Consider the following 19381-nt stretch of genomic DNA (forward strand, 5'->3'; position numbering starts at 1 on the left):
ACAAAAAATAAGTGCTGTGGGTTTGCTGTGGCAATAATGTCAACTGACCACTTTATTTAAATGAGAAATCAAAAGAAGTTAAACAAACACTAAATATCAGCATAAAAGTGTGAATAATGGGACACTTTGGAGTTTTATAGTTTACTGTGTCTCCTTGACACTTCAGACCGATAAAATAAGACTCATAATAACAGCTAGAATAAGATCATATTAATATAGAGCTGCTTGTGATGGAGCAAAACATGAACACAACGGAAAGGTGGCACATTATCCACTGTCCCACATTACACTAATTCACCTGCGAGAAAAAAAGGATGTTGTGAGTTTATTATATGAAAATAATGACAATTTTACATTTCCCTTTTTATGAATATCCACTACTGATTTTGTATATTATAGAAAATTATAAAACAAAAATGATATTATAAAAGAGGTTTATATAAAAAGAAAATAGTGGACTGCTAAGGCAGAAACCTGAATCATATATAATGCAGTCGCAATAAGAATGATTCCATAAAACAACAGAAGCAAAACCATATCCTATTTCTCACAAAACCCTTTTCTCATCTCTGAACATGGCAGATCATTCCAGTTCAGTGCGGGATGTGAAGGCGTCAGTTCAATGCAGTCCTCAATTCCATGTTCGTCATTCGGCTCACCTTTGATCCAAAACCTGAATAACATGCATCAGATTTTCTGTTAATTAGCTATAAAACAATACAGAATCTTATAAGACTCGGAATATAATCTTACAGGAACAGTTCCGAAATATGATAGAAATTCTAATTAGACAGTTTTGTATAGGAATCCTTTAGGATTTTTTGACAAATGCAACAAAACTAAAAAGAAAACAAAAACAAAAGTAGTACAAAGTACAGTAGCACACTTACCCTTGTTTCAGTGTTGAATTATCCACCCATTTCATGACGCCCTCCTGCTCTCTGTCAGACAAACCAATCCACACTCTCTCTTTGATGAATGAAGATATAAACTTCTGTGTGTGTAATAACAAAAAATAAGTGTTATTCCTCTCATTCATTAATGACTGCAGGACAGTCAGGTACAAGAACAGTTTCTTCCCCCAGGCAATCTACCTCATGAACAGTTAAATGTTCCCCACTTATGCAATAAAAATATGCAATATCCTTATATTTATTTATTACCCCTCCTAGTACATCCCTGCATCTTACTCTATTCTATTCCATTATCATCTATAGCACAACTATTCATACAATTTATTTATAATTATTTTATTTTTTTTTCTCTATGTTGTTGTTGTCTCTGTGTACTGGAAGCTTATGTCACTAAAACAAATTCCTTGTATGCGCAAGCATACTTGGCAATAAAGCTCTTTCTGATTCTGATTAACAGACACTCACACAAACTCACCTGCTTCTCTTCAGTGTTGATAATGACCAGATCAGCACCACGCTCCCTGCAGTACTGTCTGCTGTCAGACCAGCTCTTCAACTCACTGGACATGAAAAAACAAACTGAACCATTCTTCTCATTCAGAGATTTAAAATCTCTCTGTTACTGGTTTTTCTCAGCAGTGAGATCATTGACTTTGGTCTCCAGCTCCAGGTTCTTCTGACTCAAAGAGTTGAAGTTGTTCTGCAGTTGGTGTTTTTCAGTCATTAGATCAGTGTAATTGTCCTGTAAGCTGTTGATGGTTTGATTAAGCTCCTTAACTGTGTTCTTGTAACTCTTGATCAGGTCTCTCTCTGCTGTGATGGTGTTGTGCTGCAGTATGATGAAGACCAGCAGAAGAACACAAATGAGCCCGAGACCCACTGTGATCAACACCAAACATCTACTTCCTCCTGACAAACAGGAAGAAAACACTCAAATATCAGTTAATACACTTCATGTTATTAGAAATAAAGCTTCAAATCAACTTCTGTAAGGATAATCTAATATTGCTGTTAGTAATTGACATGCCTTTTTATGTTTTAGAAGTATATTTTTATGTCATCTGAAAGTGCTATGACAAAATTTGCGAACAAGAACACTTTAAAAAGTATATTAAAAATAAGTCAGTGATAATGCACTTTATTTAAAAGCAGAAACAGTGACATTACGTTCGTAGAAATACAAGATTTGAAAATATTTGTGATGTTTCTCATTTCCTCACAGTGACACTATTAACATAACCAAGTAACTATGCTTACTGTGCTTTAGATCTTTTCCTTCATCTTGGCTTTGACTCTGAGTTTGAGGACCAGTTGTTTTCTGAAAATCTCTGCGTTCAACATTTTCATAAATAGCCTCTAAATCCATTATCCACGGTTGTCTGATAGTGTATCTTCACAGTGAACTGTCATATTTAGAATGTTTTTTTTTTTAAATACTGTTAAATTTACACAGGAAGTGGTTTCACTTCACACTGGCCTTTGACAAAAATAAAGTCCTTCAGTCACACTTAAAAACTCTCTGCAGAGCTGTACTGCTATGTTTGTGCTTTGTACAATCAACCACATGTTATCAGCTTCAGAAGCCAACAAGAGGAGTCTGTGAACACTCAAATAAACTCAAGCAGCCTTAAACAGGCCAAACTGGACCTTTATATTGATGATACAGGAAACACAGCAGTAAGCAAGTAGGCCAGAGTGCAGTCTGGACGAGGGGAGGTGTCGCCCCGCCCACCTCAGCGGTTATTGGTTTATGATTAAGATGAGCTTATTGGTGTACAGATGAGTGACGATTTTACAGCTTATTGGTATAGATAATTATGACGCTGTTAGCAGGATTGGAATGCGGAAGTAGACATTCAGATGAATAAACTTTTAATATAAATTAAAAAGCGAATATAAATGTTGTGTTTTTGCATTTATTGTTGCGTTTCCACAACATCCCATATAAATACAAAGAGTTTTGGATTACGACGAACAGAATATAAATAAATGGTTTGCAGAGGTGGATAGTCCCAGGGGTCAGAAAGTAAAAAGTCCTGCCATATGTTTATTCCACCCATGAACTCAGCAGCTGATTTCACCAGAGGAGGAATCAAGTCATTCCTTCCAAGTCACAAACAAGTCTCAAGTTAAATCCCAAGTCCTCAAAGAGTTAAAGTTAATGAGATAAGTGAACTGACTAATTAAATGATAATTGTGCATTAGTGATGAACACCTGCTGTTATTGTAAATTACAGAGGATCAGATGCTAATGTTTTATTGGTTAAAATGATGCCACCATCATTGAGATCAGTGTTTGACTTAGTTGTACTCTTGACCCTTGACTTGTTGTGCTAGATCTCACTCTGTAGCTTTGTATGGGGGTGCTGTAGAAAAGAGCGATCAGTGATCTACAATAAACACATTGTCACAATGAGCTGGTGTGATTACGTTCAAAATAATGTTGGTTTGTTTAATAAGTTTAGATTTTGAATAGTCATCCCAGAGAAACTACAGCACGCAAAAAAAGTACTGCTTTAATATTTACAGAGAATGAATTTTAAATCTGTGCAACACATGAACTCCAGTGGTTTTTAGACACACACAGATATCAAGAACAAGCATATTAATATCTACAATGGTGACAATCATCAAAATGCTTCTTGTTGCAATACATGAAAAACTCCCATAATGCACTGCAGTATGAATAATTATTTTCACCACTGTTGAGGATCACGTGATAAATGTTCATGGCTTAATGCCTAAGCAGGGTTTTTTTTTCTTATTAAAGTATTATAGTGGTAATGTACAATAGAGGTGTGCGATACCGCTAGATTTGGTATCGAGCCGATACCAAGTAAATACAGGGCCAGTATCGCCGATACCGATACTTTTTAATAATTAAGGTGGATGCGTCTTTAACCTAAAATCTAAATGAATTTTCATGACTTTTAATTTGTTTTTGTGATTTGCATTTCGGGTTATAGGGAATGTGAAGGTACGTCACGCAGTGTTTGCATTATGGGACGTGGGCGCCATGTTTAGAGGCACGATCTCTAGGCGTTTCTCAATGTAAAGGATACTTCCTTGGCAGGACTGGTCCTTCCAAGTCACTTCCTTCAGAGTCTAGGCGAGGCTCCTCTTTAGCACTCGGAGAACACGTAAATGGAACAGGCTAGCAAGTGCACGTCATTACGTAAGTGAAGAGGTCCGCTTTCAGTGCTTATCGCAAGCCGTTTTAGCATTTAAAACTTATCTTAAATGGAGTTTTGACTAGCCATAAAGTATTTAGAGATATCTCTAATCCGATTTATTACTATTGGAATTATAATTGCAGATATCTCTAATTGTCATTGTGACTAGTCGAATTATAATTATGACTATGCGAAATTATATTTATGGATAGTCAAACCAAGTTTTAAATGCTAAAACGGTAGGCGCTGAAAAATGGAAGTGTATATGTTACTGTTTTGGTTGCTTGTTTTCTACACGGAGACGTATGAACGCCTCCGTTTGTTCCTTGGTCCCTGTAAAAAAAGACGAGAAAGCTATGAATAACGCTGTGAACGGTATAATATTAACGTTAAATTACTTTGGACAACTTAACTAGTTATTTATAAAAGAAATGCCGGTGACGGCAACCAAGCTAACAATTGTTAAATGACAGGTCCGGTTCAGTTAGCCATCAATAACGTAATTTGTATTTGTATAATTTATAATATCAATACGGTAGTAATCTGTACTGGCATTTAAACGTTAAACTTTACTTATATTTACTACAGTTATAAACTCCACTTTGGTAACGTAAATACATATTGAAAGCATATTGCCCCGTTAACGCTTCGACTCCACTAACGTTTGACATTTTTGAATTTTTTGAACAAGATAGCAAAGCTGCGCGCATAGGATTGTGGGTGATTTGAGAGCGCGAAGGCTACACATATGCATCCTTTCCTGTATATGGGATATTTTTCGAACGAAGGACTCAGTCCTTTGTTGAAATTCCGAGGATCCTCGACATTGGAACAGTACTTCGACGGATGTCGATGACGTAGCATCCTCGAAATTCTGGCTTCCGAGGATCCTTCCTTGACATTAAGAAACTGTTTACGTTTTCGCCCTTTTCGCCGACGACGTTGCTATGACATTTAATTGTGGGTGTGTTTGGCTAAAACGAGGTAAAACTGAAGAAGAACGGAAGAAATTGAGAAGTTGAAAGAAAAAGAGAAGGGACCCTATCGGGAGAAACTAAAATGCCACTGCCCTAAAAACGTTATTTGGACAAACTGTCCGAGATAAACAACATAGATCCATATGATTTAGCAGCCCAAGACTGGATTACAGATCCAGATGCACTAACTCCGCTCACATATCTGGACATCGTCAATTACCTTGTTTTTGGATTGAGTGCGTACACTTTTGCAGGAGTTTAAGAGCTATAAATCCCTTCAAGCCCATGAACAGTTTTGCAGCAGCTGGGTACAAGACCTCCTCATTCACAGGCCGCCTAACTGCAAGAGCACAGTCGTACTGGCAAAGGTAAGATGGCACTTCTTCTTCTGTCGGAGTTTTATGGCGGTTGGCAAACCAGCTAAAAGAAATATGCTATTTACTGACAATGTATTAATACCTACGTATCTTAATGATTCTGTAAAATTGATTCTTTCTCTGTTGTATTCTATGCAATGAATCAACACGTTCATAAGATGGCACTTGTGTTTTTGGCCAAGTTATTAAAACAAACAAAATGCTAAATATTCAGCTAAAGTTATGTTATTTTAAAGAGTCATAATCAGTGGGTTTGAGCAGTTGCATTTAATAAAAAAAAAATTGTTATAATCGTCAAAATTGTCTAAAAACCCAGTTTTATTTTGCTTGTGGCGGGCAGATTTATTTTTGTAACTCATGTGGTTATGTTGATTAGAAATTAATGAATACATAATTTACAATCAATAATTTACATTACATTATTTTTACATTGAAATACGTAATTTACATTTACAAGTTAGTTTTGACCAGTGTTAGCATGAAAACAATATAATTTAGGTGGTTCTGCTTTTATTAATCACAAATTAATTAAATTTAATTTATTTAATCAGATACTTAATTTATCTGTCATTGATTAACATTTCTGTCTTTATGTACAGGTGATGCACTCCCAGCGCCTTAGTGAAGTTCCTCTGAAGGCTTGGGTTATAGATTGATGTATCTTTGCCCATCCCAGTTTATGTGCACTTAAAGGGATAGTTCACTTTAAAATAAAAATTCTGTCATCATTTACTCACCCTCAAGTTATTTTAATACCTGTGTGAATTTCTTTCTTCTGCTGAACACAAAGGAAGATATTTTGAAGAATGTCAGTAACCAAACAGTTAACTGGAACCACTGACTTACATAAAAAAAACATTTTCCTACTATAGAAGTCAGTGGTTCCAGTTAACTGTTTGGGTACTGACATTCTTCAAAATATCTTCCTTTGTGTTCAGCAGAAGAAAAGAAATTCACACAGGTTTAAAATAACTTGAGGGTGAGTAAATGATGACAGAATTTACATTTTAAAGTGAACTATCCCTTTAAAGGGTCTCTGTGGATACAATCAGTACAGAAACAGATAAGTCACTTAATGTATTTATTAAGCAGTTATATAAAAACTTGAGTCACAAACATTTTAAAAAAGGCATGTAAAAGATGTACACAATATCAAAGCAAATTGTTCATTGAAAACAAAATAAATAATTGATTTGATTCATGCAATGTGGCCTGGCTTTATCATCTGCTAACATGAACCACAATTGAACATCATTCATCAACTATCCTACGATGGTGCCCAGTCAGGATGAGTATCCAGCATTTCAAATGCTGGTTGTCCTGTAAATACATGGTGCCCAGTCAGGATGAGTATCCAGCATTTCAAATGCTGGTTGTCCTGTAAATACAGCAATTTTGTAGGTTATATACAATTATGGACATCTTCATATACTTTCAACACACATACATATACACATATACATACACATATATATATACACACACACACACATATACATGTATGTATATATATATATATATATATATATATATAAAATATACATAAATATGATAAAAAAATTCAAATTCTACATAAAGCTGTGCGTGTGTGTGTGTGTGTGTGTGTGTGTATATATATATATATACACGCATATATATACACATACACACGCATATATATACACATACACATATACATACACACACCACACACAAAAAAAAAAAAAAAAAAAAAAAAAAAAAAAATATACACATACATACACATATACATATATATATATATACATATATACATATATATACATATACATATATATATACATATACATATATATATACATATATATATATATATATATACATACACACACATACATACATACATACACACATATACATAATTATGTTAGTAGAAACTGGACCAGAAGATAAACAAAAGCTAACACATTAATAATAATTTCTTCATATATATATATATATATATATATATATTATATATATATATATATATCATATATTCTATTTCTTAGACATTGTGATTGTTGTTGCAAAAGGAACATTATCTGTTGATAGCCAAAAATTATGCTTTGCTCTGGGAGTCAACACACATCGACGTTTAAGACAATGAGAGCAAAATGAAAATATTGTATTTAGGTCAAAGTTAGAGACCAGAGAACTCACCTGACTGAAAATGCAGCGAACACACTCTCGCTGGATGCAGGGGTGTTTTGAAAAGTAAAAATTTTTCTCCTGATTGGCGGCAACCCACGCGATCCGGCGTTTTTTTTCGTCAGCTCCTGCACCTGCTTCCCTTGTTGTTTTTTCCAGGAAGGAAAGCTGAAAAAAACGTATTCCGTTTTTTCAGTTTCCTCCCTGAACGATCGTGTGACCTGCTATGATCGAGCAGTACTGACCAACCATATCGACGTTTATTAAAATCTCGACAGAAACTCCAAACAGCCTCCAACACACGAATTCAAATACAGCGGGATAGGGCGCGATCCTGCAAATGGCGGAGGACCCATAATGCAACACGGCGTGACGTCACCTTCACATTCCCTATTAATCAGTACTGCAAAAGCTTTTGTTCAGAAACAACTTTTGGTTACTTCTGTTTTATTTAAATAAACAAAGTTACAAAATGATTACTTCACAAATATAAAAAATGTAAAAACAAATTCTCTTTTTCAAGTAGCATGTTAACAAAAAATGCTCCTCTTTCTCTCTGCTGCCATTTCTCCGCCTCTGACTGACTGCTGTTAGAAATGCGCGGCTGAGCGGCGCGCGCGCGCCTGACTGCTGGTGGTAGCGCTAGTGGTGAGTCACGTGACGGTACAACACAGGGGAGGGGGAGGAGAGCAGCAGTGTCGAGCACGAGCAGCACTCTTGAGAGCTTGCTCTGCTCTGTGACAGCAGCAGCATTTTGACAAACACGGCCAAGTCGCAAAACGAGACACTGAAACTTAAAGCTCCTATATGTAGGAATTTTGTAATAAAATTTCCGAAAATAACTTGCACAGTGTGATATATTTCCTCCAGTTGTGTATTACAATATCTCAAAAGTCTCCAAAGATTTTTTATTTCAGAGAAATTCCGATTTTAAATAACTGGCCGTCCCGGAAAAATTATGTCGCCTCTCAGTGACGCAATGTCCGCTCTATATACTTTTTTTCCGGTGTAGACCATGTGATGTTCCACCACACCGGAATATCACATGGTCAAATGCGGAAGTGGTGGTTATGTTATAGCCGCGTGTAAAATGAGGGCTGCATCCGAAAACTTAGGCAGGTGACTTGCTGCCTCGCAGCCGTATCAGGCAATGACTTTGCAGGCAGCGTTTTTGCACGAAGGCACCTCAGGATTTTGGACAGGCTTCTGAGGCAGAGTAACGGTTAAATGATCTACAGCTAAATATAGAGAGCTTTGGTGATAACGAAGTTAATATTTCATTACTGCAATATTAATTTCTCGCTAGAAAAGTGGAAAACATGATCAAAAACATTTACACAAAAACTGACCACCGACCGCAACTTTCAGACACCATCTTTATTTTTTGGCTTGACTGTCACAGAATGGAACGCACAGGATTGTGGCATATAAAAGGCAGCGAAGGATACATCTATGCTGCCTTCAAAAATCGGCCAGATGAAGGCATCTCAGGAGACAGGAAATGAAGCTAACATTGAATTCTGAATTTGATATGGGCTTGGCTTTCGTTTAGGTCACACTTGGACGTGGGCGGGGTTGTGTCGGGGATGGGCGTGTTGGTTGTCGTTGTTATGGATCACGATAACTCTTTGGCGAGTATTGAAGTGCCAGTAAAACGTAAGCGTCCATATTCGGATACACGCAGACTGTGTGACAAACGGAGGAATAAAACCAGGATAAATATCGGCCAGGCGTTTACGAGATGGAGAGAGCTGCGCGAAAATCTTGGACTTGACAGAGACTCTGCTCTCGCGAGTGTATTGATAGACAGGTAAGCAAATCAATTACAGGTAATACAAAAACGAATAAATTACCTCATCCGTGATCATGATTCGTTTATCCAATTCAGATACATTGCTAAGGTGAAAACGCATTAAAAACGACATCTCCCATCGTCACCTGCTTCATAGCGTCATCAAGCTTCGCCTTTGTTATTGTTGCAAAAGCGCCCTCTTGTGGTCAATTACAAAAGTCACATACTGGGGTATTTATTATCAATATTTTCACGTTGGTATCGATATTATCGATATGTACTGATCTCCCTGCTTTACAACACTCCAATGAAATATCACTCTTTTTTGAAAAATAATAAAGAATTCAAATCAAGATCATTCAGTCATCAAAAGCATCGGATACCTGGTCGTTCAAGATTAGTTTCAGCATTGCACAAATGTTTTCTGTGAAACAGTAATGCATTTGTTTTAGAAGCAAATTTATCAAAACTGTTAAAAGGCTCAAGAGCCCAACTGAAGCAAATACTGACCACAATTATGGTGGCAAAGTTTTTTTTTTTTTTTCAATTGATTACATCCAAGGCTGTGCTTAAAGTCAGTTGTAGTTCTTGTGTTTCTCTTTTCTTCAGTGATGTTGATTGTTAACAGTAGGTGTTCATCACTAATGCACAATCTTCATTTAATTAGTCACTTAATTATCTCATTAACTTTAACTCTTTGAGGACTTGGGATTTTAACTTGAAACTTGTTTGTGACTTGGAAGGAATGACTTGATTCCTCCTCTGGTGAAATCACGCTGCTGAGTTCATGGGTGGAATAAACATATGGCAGGACTTTTTTACTTTCTGACCCCTGGACTATCCACCTCTGATGGTTTGATTTACAATTACTCCCTCGACGGCTGTAATATACACAACATATACATTAATATCTTTATTTAGAAAGTTACACAGCAACATAATTCAAATAATCACAATATATATAGTTATTGTATGCAGTGGCGGACTGGGACAGTAAATCAGGCCAGGAATTTGACTGCACCCCAGGCCACCTCTGTTGGTGCAGTCACCACCACCCAATTCATGTGTCCACCAGACTGCTAAACTTGTAGGCTTAACCCTCTTAGTTGATGTAACAGGTAGACTATCATACATAATATGAATGGATAAATAAACAAACTCTCAAAAACTCACTAGGAACACACCATCTATATCATCTTTCCCTGAATCCCTCTCTCTCTCACTCTGCACATCTAGTTTCTCTGCTATATGAAATAAGCACTTTCAAAAATCTATATTAATTGTGCAGCCATCAATTGTATGTCCCCATGATCACAGTCCTACTACTGATGATCTTATAAATCATAAAAGCACATATTGTTCTAAGAGTATAGCCAGCATGTTTACTTTTGCTTTTAGCTTAAACTTTACCGGAAGGTTCCTGCTCCGACTCAAAAGCTGAACTGTCCACCCCCTTTTGTTTAACAGCAGGAGCACTTGGAAGCCTGGGTGCCAGCCCGAACCCCGCCCACAACATTTTTTTGGACGGGAAGTTCGGTCTGGACTCGATCCATTGAGGAGTAATTATGCTCGGCTCCCAGAAGGCCGAGCCAATCAAATTGCCAGGGCGGGCTTTAATCGATGATGGACAGGCTATCTGCAGTTACGTAAGATAGGGCATCTTGGAAGGGGTAGGCTCACGATCTCTTTTCTCTGAAGCCTCAGATGAGCATGCTTCTTCAGCCTTGTCTCTTTCGTCGTCTTTCCATTTTTTTAAAGTTAGTCAAGTCACGTTGCAACCGTGTAATAAAGTTGAGACAGGGCCGACAAATGCGATAAGATTTATTTTCATTATTGTCGAGATCTAATCCTAAACCCGAGAACTAGTTCGTATATACATGCACCTTTTGTGTTTCTCTCAAAAATGTTATTCGTGCTTATAAGTACTCCGCGAATTCTTAAATTCTTTTTTACAACAGCGGCAAAGAAGATCATTTACACTCATTACTTTCCTACTTACAGTTCCAGCATGCGTGGCGTGCCAGAGACAGGGGTAACTGCAGCCTGGAGCAATGGGCGTGCCAAAAGGTAGGGGCGTGCCAAAAGGTAGGGGCGTGCCAAAAGGTTTCTCATTGGTCAAAGGAGTTTTACTCTGTTGGCCAATCAGCGGTAAATATACATGTACGTAATTTCCTTTAGACAAGAGAAGGTGGCGGCGATAAGACGTGGTGTAATTATTCATCACACGTTTATCTATGCTTTATATACCACAAATATGTATATAAAGATAGCTTGTTACAATACGATCATAATTTTCCCTTTGCGTTATATCTTGCAGCTTTAGTAATTGGTTTATTGTTGTTGACAGACATACTGTATGTACAGTGAGACAAAACGATGAGCGCATCTGCATCGAAGGTGAAGCTCTCAGAGCTGATAGTATATAAATGCGTCCTTTATGTGCAATACAGTACAGAATACATCCTGTAAGTATAATAATTATTACCACCTCTGCTATTACAACTGAACTAAGATCAATTCACAATCTATGAAGACGATTAGACAAAATCAAAAAACTAATTCAGAGTTTGTTTCTACCTTTCTGCTAGGTATCCAACTAATGCAGAGTATATTCAAGTTTCCAACACACTGGTTGTGAAGAACCCTTTCCAGAGAAATATAAAAGGAAATGACTGTGTAAGTGACATTGTTTTTAATCCATTTGTTTATCTCTATCAACATAATCACACACAATATTGTAGTAACAATATATTGTAATCTTTATTTGCTGGAAAATGACAATCAGTGAAATTTGTGTTTTTAGCACACCTGACACATCTCTAAACCGGAAATTTAAAGCAGAACGTGCACCACTCGCAGGTTATTGTAGCATATGTAAGCACACTGCCATATGCATAATTTATTTTTGCACTGTTAATCAATTTTACATTTTCACTTCAATGTAAGGAAGATACTGTACTACAGATATTTAAATCTTTTTTTGTATCTACTCCACTTTTTCACTGCCTGACCATCATCTTAATGTTTATGAAGTTCAATGTTTTTATTATTTTTTATATCTAAAGCACCTTTTTCAATAAGTATTTAGATGTTTCGCATATCTGTCAGGGTCTAAGCATGATCTGTTTCTGTTGTTCTGATGAAGGAAACTTGTGTTGGGGAGGATTCAGTGTCTGTTGAGGCCTATGTGAATGTGCTACAAAGCGAGTATCAGAAAACACATCCAGACACCTGGACTGTCAAAGACCACACGGCAGGAACATTCTCCTGGAGACGCTGAGAAAGCACAGAAGGAATGTCTGTGGAGGATGTACTCAGAAAACACCCATACTTAAGGACACCTGCTGGAGTGAGTATAGTAAAATAAATCATCAACTGTAAAATATCTTGTCATCGTGTTTGTGCCAGTCTTTATGGCTGGAGTTACTCGCTGGGCCCCAGATCTCGCTTCCATACAGGGCAATGGGGCAGAATGACACTATCGAAGATCTTTGTCCAAATTCTGATGGGGATGTTTATTTTGAATAATTTAATTCATATAGCGTGCAGTGCCCTGCGGGCTTTTATAAGTAATGTTTTAATTGCCAATTTGAAATTTCCAGTGGGAGTTAAAAATAAGTATATTGTAAAGTATGTTGAAGTGCGGTGTTGTTTAAAGTAAATAAATGTTTATGTTCTAGATTTCTGGGTTTTTTCTGAAATATCATAATCTTAGTTTTTGGGATGTTGATGTCTAAGGCCCAATCCTGGCAGTATTTAGTTAAAATGTCAAGGTTGTTCTGGAGACCTTCTGGTGTTTTAGATAGAATTAGCAAGTCGTCTGCATACAGTAAATATTTGACTTCTGTGTCGAATAATTGTAGTCCTGGACTGTTTGATTGGTCCAGTAGATCTGCCAGTTCATTGACATATATGTTAAATAAAGTCGGGCTGAGGCAGCAGCCCTGTCTCACTCCTCGCTGTTGAGGAAAATAGTCTGTCCTTTGCTGTCCAATTTTTACTGCACATTTATGTTTTTAATTAAGTCATATATTTTACCCCCTATCCCACTTTGAATGATTTTATAAAACAAACCATTATGCCAAATGGAGTCAAAAGCCTTCTTAAAATCTATAAAGCATGCAAATATTTTTCCATCTTTCTTTTGGTGTACATGTTCATTTATTAGCGTGTTTAGTGTGTGAATATGGTCAGTTGTTCGATGTTTAGGAAGGAAGCCCATGTGAGAATTTCTGATGACATTGTGCTGCTTTAAGAAAGATGAAATCCAAGAGTTGATTATAGAGCAAAATACTTTTCCCAAATTACTGGTTACACAGATCCCTCTGTAGTTATTAGGATTGGTTTTGTCTCCACTTTTAAAGATAGGAGAGATGAGTCCTGTGTTCCAGACCTCAGGAAAAACACCTGAACTCAAAATCAAATTAAAAAGTTTAATTAATGGAATTTGCAATTCAGGAGAGCTGTTTTTAAGCATCTTTTTCTTTATGTTGTCAGGGCCACAGGACTTCTTACATTTGAGGGATTTCAGTTTTCCACTAAGTTCTTGTTGGGTTATTGGATAATCTAGTGGATTTTGGTTGTTTTTTGATGCATGATTCAAGAGCATTCAATTTTTCGAGGACTTTTAACTGGTTGGGATTATCCAGAGGGTCAGTTTGATGTGTGTAGAGCTTCTCAAAATAATCTTTCCAAATCTGACCATCTTGTTTGGCTAACTCTTGTGGCTTTGTCTTGTTCAGACCGTTCCACATGCTCGAGAACTGACCCTAATCAATTGAGTTTTCCATCTTCTGAATTGTGCTGTTATAATAATCCAGTTTCTTCTGTCTCACTGTGTTTTTGTATTGTTTCAGGAGTTCTGAGTGTTTTGAGCGTAATTCTAAGTTGACCGGATCTTTGTGTTTTTGATTTGAAATGAATCGTAGCTCTTGTCTTATTGTTTTACATTCATGGTCAAACCACTTTTCAGAAGGTTTTTGTTTAGCTCTATTTTTGTGTTTATATGTGGTAGTTTCATTTAAAGGAGCCTTTTTTGCTATATTTTTAAAAATGTCATTAATATGTTTAATTGCTAAATTTATTCCTTTCCAATTATTATCATATGTTGAATTGTTAAAAAGAACCGTTTCTGTCGGACAGTTTTCCACTAAGTTCTTGTTGGGTTATTGGATAATCTAGTGGATTTTGGTTGTTTTTGGTGCATGATTCAAGAGCATTCAATTTTTTGAGGGACTTTTAACTGGTTGGGATTATCCAGAGGGTCAGTTTGATGTGTGTAGAGCTTCTCAAAATAATCTTTCCAAATCTGACCATCTTGTTTGGCTAACTCTTGTGGCTTTGTCTTGTTCAGACCGTTCCCACATGCTCGAGAACTGACCCTAATCAATTGAGTTTTTCCCATCTTCTGAAGTGTGCTGTTATAATAATCCAGTTTCTTCTGTCTCACTGTGTTTTTGTATTGTTTCAGGAGTTCTGAGTGTTTTGAGCGTAATTCTAAGTTGACCGGATCTTTGTGTTTTTTGATTTGAAATGAATTGTAGCTCTTGTCTTATTGTTTTACATTCATGGTCAAACCACTTTTCAGAAGGTTTTTGTTTAGCTCTATTTTTGTGTTTATATGTGGTTGTTTCATTTAAATTAGCCTTTTTTGCTATATTTTCAAAAATGTCATTAATATGTTTAATTGCTAAATTTATTCCTTTCCAATTATTATCATATGTTGAATTGTTAAAAAGAACCGTTTCTGTCGGACGCGTGCGATTCGAGAACCGAGGAGCTGATGATACTGCGCATGCGTGAAGCAGACTGACACACAGCGCGTCTGAACCGAACTGGTTCTTTTGGTGATTGATTCTGAAACGATTCTGTGCTAATGTTATGAGCGCGGGTAAACAGACGGCTTGAATCAAGGGCAATCATCGCCAATGAAGTCATTACGTCGAGTGCAAAATAACTGGTGAACCGTTTTCGGCAACCGGTTTATTGAATCAAACTGTCCGAAAGAACCCGGTTCGCGGAGAGAAGAACAGGACTTCCCATCACTACCGGTGATCCGAAAAACCGATGCAACCGGTTCTTGACTCGAGAACGAGTCAATGTTTCGTTCGTTATCTGGCTCGGTTCAGTCAGTGTACTGTTTGAGTAAATGAATTACTCCGGGATATTGGTTTATTTGAACTCAGAGGGAGTGTCAGCCATGTTAAAAAAAGTTAACAGCTTAAGTCATTTGTGGATTAATGCTTATTGTTGACGCGAACCGTTTTCAAACGATTCAGTTCGATTTGGTGAACTGGTTCAAGAAGATCCGGTTACATCAAGTGATTCGTTCGCGAAACCGGATGTGCTGTGAACGGCGCGCTCATAACAGACCCGGGGAGAGAAGTCAATGCTGATTAAAGTCCTAGTTTTTGATATTTTTGGACCAAAATGTATTTTCGATGCTTCAAAAAATTCTAACGGACCCTCTGATGTCACATGGACTACTTTGAAGATGTTTTTTATTACCTTTCTGGACGTGGACAGTATACCGTACATACATTCTCAATGGAGGGACAGAAAGCTCTCGGACTAAATCTAAAATATCTTATACGTTACTGTAAAAAGTGATGCTCTATATTTACTCAATAAAATTGTGGCAACAGATTACAAGCAAATATTATTAATTAAATTTAACACATTAGAATTAATTAGAATTAATCAAATGAGATACTTACAAGCAATCATTCAAAATGAGATAAAATTACATGAAAAAAATAAGTAAAAGGTATACAAAAATACTGGTTTTGTTGGACAAAAAACGAGAAGCACCTGGCTGCAGCCTGCATATAGAGGTGGGGTTGCACATGTTAACCCGCCCCATACCTACTCTGATTGGTTCGATCATCTTTCATAGGCATACATGATAGGAAATGTGTGCGTAGTTGGTGTACACTGTTAAAAATAATACACTATATTTACTTAATAAAATTGTGGCAACAGATTACAAGCAATATTATTGATTAAATTTAACACATAAGAATTCATTAGAATTAATCAAATGAAATGTTTAGAAATTAACCATTCAAAATGAGTCAAATAGCACAAAAAAAAAAAATAAGTAAAGTTTAAAAAAAAAAAATTCTTTGAGAAAGAAAAACAAAAGACTATGCTAATGAATACTATGTTATGCATACCAGGCCAGTATTTGGTGATTAAGAAACACAGAGCAAAAATGTAATTCACAAATTCATGTTTTTGTTGCTTACATGGAGATGATACAGGCATTGTGTTCAAAAGTTTATGTTTTCAAGCCCCCAAAACAGAGTTATTGAAGACACCTGATGTTAACAAACAGAATCACTGAAGTAGAATAATCTACATTTTGGTTACCATTACGGTGGTCAGTGTTTGCTTTAGTTGAGCTCTTGACCCTTAAACTTTTAAACAAATTTTTTGGTTGCTTTAATTGTAATACAGCAGTTAGACAAGCCAAAGAAGAATAAGATCAGATGGTGTTGGTTGTTTTGACATCATTTGATCTAGATTTCTGAGTTGGTTGTATCTCATCAGCAACAGGCGTCATTTGGATGAACAGTGTAAGGTCTGGTATTTTCAGCATAATCAAATAGATTCTTAGAAGCACTTACAATCACAACATAAAAAAAAAAATGTCATTCTACAAATTTTTTCATTTAGGCACACAGACATCAAGAATCAGGCTGAGAACCTCAACAATGGTGACCATCAAAAAGCATGTTGCACTGCATTCTGGGTGCCACCAATCAAAACTCAATTTTTAGTGGCTTTTTTTGTGATGCTTACAGTTCATCTGTTAATCTGAATATGCTGGTTTGTCACCATTCTTGAGATTCATACGCTGGTTCTTGATGTCACTGTGTGCCTAAAATAAGTCTTCCCTCTCCCACAACAATTTTTTTTTTTTTTTTAATCAGAATTCTTAAACTCTGGGTTTTACAGAAAATTTTGGGTATTCTATTGTTGAATTACAGGGGCTGCAATACTACAAGCTCTACTTGCAACACTCAGGCCAAACAATGATTATGTAAAATCATAACCAACACCACTGATCTTCTTTACTCTGAGCATTTCTAGCTGTTATAATTCAGTTCCAACAGCCATACAAAATGTAATATTAAAAAGCTAAGGGTCAAGAGACCAACTAAAGCAAACACTGACCACTATAATGGTAACCCTATAAATTTACCCTTTTCTCCTTCAGTGATTCTGTTTGTGAACTTTAGGTGTCTTCAATAACTCTGTTTTGGGGGCCTTAAGACACAAGCTTTTGAACATGATGCCTGTATCATATCTATATAAGCAACAAAAATGTGAATTTGTAAAAAGGCTGACATCATGTGCATGCATATAATGTTTTCACTGGGTGTTTCATGATCGCCAACTGCTGGCCTGAAAAGTATAACATAGCATTCTTTAGCATAGTGTTTTTTTGTTGTTGTTGTTGTTGTTTTTTCTCTCAATGAAATCAATATTTTTGTGTAAATTTTACTTAATTTTTTCATGTTCTTCTACTCATTTTGAATGGCTGCTTGTAAGCATCTAATTTGATTATTTCTAATTAATTATAATGTGTTAAATTTAATTAATAATATTGGATGTAAAATTCTAAACAATTTTATTGAGTAACAGGATTACAGGGGCATAATGATTCTCATTTCCGAAGATGAACGGAGGTCTCACGGGTTTGGAACGACATGAGGGTGAGTCATTAATGACATAATTTTGATTTTTGGTGGTGAACTATCCCTTTAAGGCAAGAAATTGAGTTTACAGTAGACTGGGTTAAAGTGAAAGTATTTATCACTACTGATTAAGATAAGTGACCTGTGAATTGATGTTTATTTCACTTACAGTATTGATAGCCATTTAAAACGGGTGGAATATTAATGTAACTATAAAAGTTAATGTTTATTTAACTCAGAACTTGAGATAGCTGTATACAATTAGTGTTTTACTTTAATTTTGCTATAAAGACACTGTATCACCCCTTTCTTAAGTCAAAAGCAGCTATTAAGGTAAACAGTAACAAGCAAGTAATAATTAGGGAATTACATTTAATGCATTAATTAATTTAGAGAAAGATATTTTGATATATAGGAATTCGGGGAGCGCACTCCACACTAATAGCTATACATGCTAGGGGGCGCTACATAAAATGGGGGCTCGTCCGGGATAGATAATTAATGCAATCAACTAATTTGTAATTTGATGCTAATAGTGTTAGCTGTTACATTCCCTCATGGTACTGATTCCAGAAGACGTTGCGAATGCCCAGATTGAAGAAGCCCTAGGAACTATCAAAGCCTTAGGGCGAGTGCAAGTGAGAGGACGGACTGTTAGTCTGAAGCTGGATAGCCACAGGGTGCTATGCGAGTGTAAAGAGACGGTGGACCCCACCAAAGTCCCTCCTAAACTGTTGCCAGAGGGAAAGACAAAAAAATGGATGATTGTTATTGCTTATGAAAGTCCTACTCCTTCGAGCCCGTTAAAGAGTTTGTTGGAAGAACCTCCAGAGAGTGGCTCAGCAGAGTCTATTATTCGTGCGGTGGGTGATTTGTTGACTAAGATGGGGACACCATCAGGTGACAACAGCAGTTACCGTCGTCTGAGAGTGTTCTTTGGTACCTTGGCAACTCCAGTTGGAGAAGAGTCTCTTGACCATTGGTTAGAAAATGCATGCCTGATGGTCGAGGAGAGTGAGTGTTCCACTAAGGAGAAACGACGACGTATCATGGAAAGTCTGAAAGGTCCTGTGCTAGCTGTTGTAAAGGCTGTGCGGACTGCTGATCCAGAGGTTAGTCCTGCTCTGTGTTTAGAAGCCATTGAGAGTGCTTTTGGGTCTGCTGAGACAGGCGAAGACCTGTATTTTGCCTTTAGATTGCTACAGCAGCAGCCAAAGGAAAAGTTGTCTGACTTTCTTAGGCGCATAGAGTTGTTATTGACCAAGGTAGTTCGTCGCGGAGGTCTCCCAACAAGCCGT

General features: G+C 36.7%; 1 protein-coding gene across 2 annotated transcripts in view; it reads right to left on the bottom strand.

Annotated features, from left to right (window-relative positions):
* Nucleotides 1–435: 435 nt before the first annotated feature.
* LOC109063851 (CD209 antigen-like protein D) overlaps nucleotides 436–19381 on the bottom strand; it is a 108356-nt gene continuing 89410 nt past the window's right edge. Inside the window, exons 1-4 of one of the 2 annotated variants that reach the window (XR_006153824.1) lie at nucleotides 2172–2904; nucleotides 1390–1823; nucleotides 891–994; nucleotides 436–673 (exon numbers count right to left, since the gene is read on the bottom strand). Coding sequence is in view for 1 of the 2 variants with exons in the window: in XM_042717260.1 (XP_042573194.1) it covers nucleotides 541–673; nucleotides 891–994; nucleotides 1390–1482 (330 nt within the window). In the remaining variant the exon portion in view is untranslated. Of the gene's footprint in view, nucleotides 674–890; nucleotides 995–1389; nucleotides 1824–2171; nucleotides 2905–19381 lie in introns of those variants that run through there. The other variant, XM_042717260.1, reaches the window with a different exon arrangement.

This window comes from Cyprinus carpio, chromosome B1 (assembly GCF_018340385.1).
Source record: "Cyprinus carpio isolate SPL01 chromosome B1, ASM1834038v1, whole genome shotgun sequence".
Taxonomy (NCBI): Eukaryota; Metazoa; Chordata; class Actinopteri; order Cypriniformes; family Cyprinidae; genus Cyprinus; species Cyprinus carpio.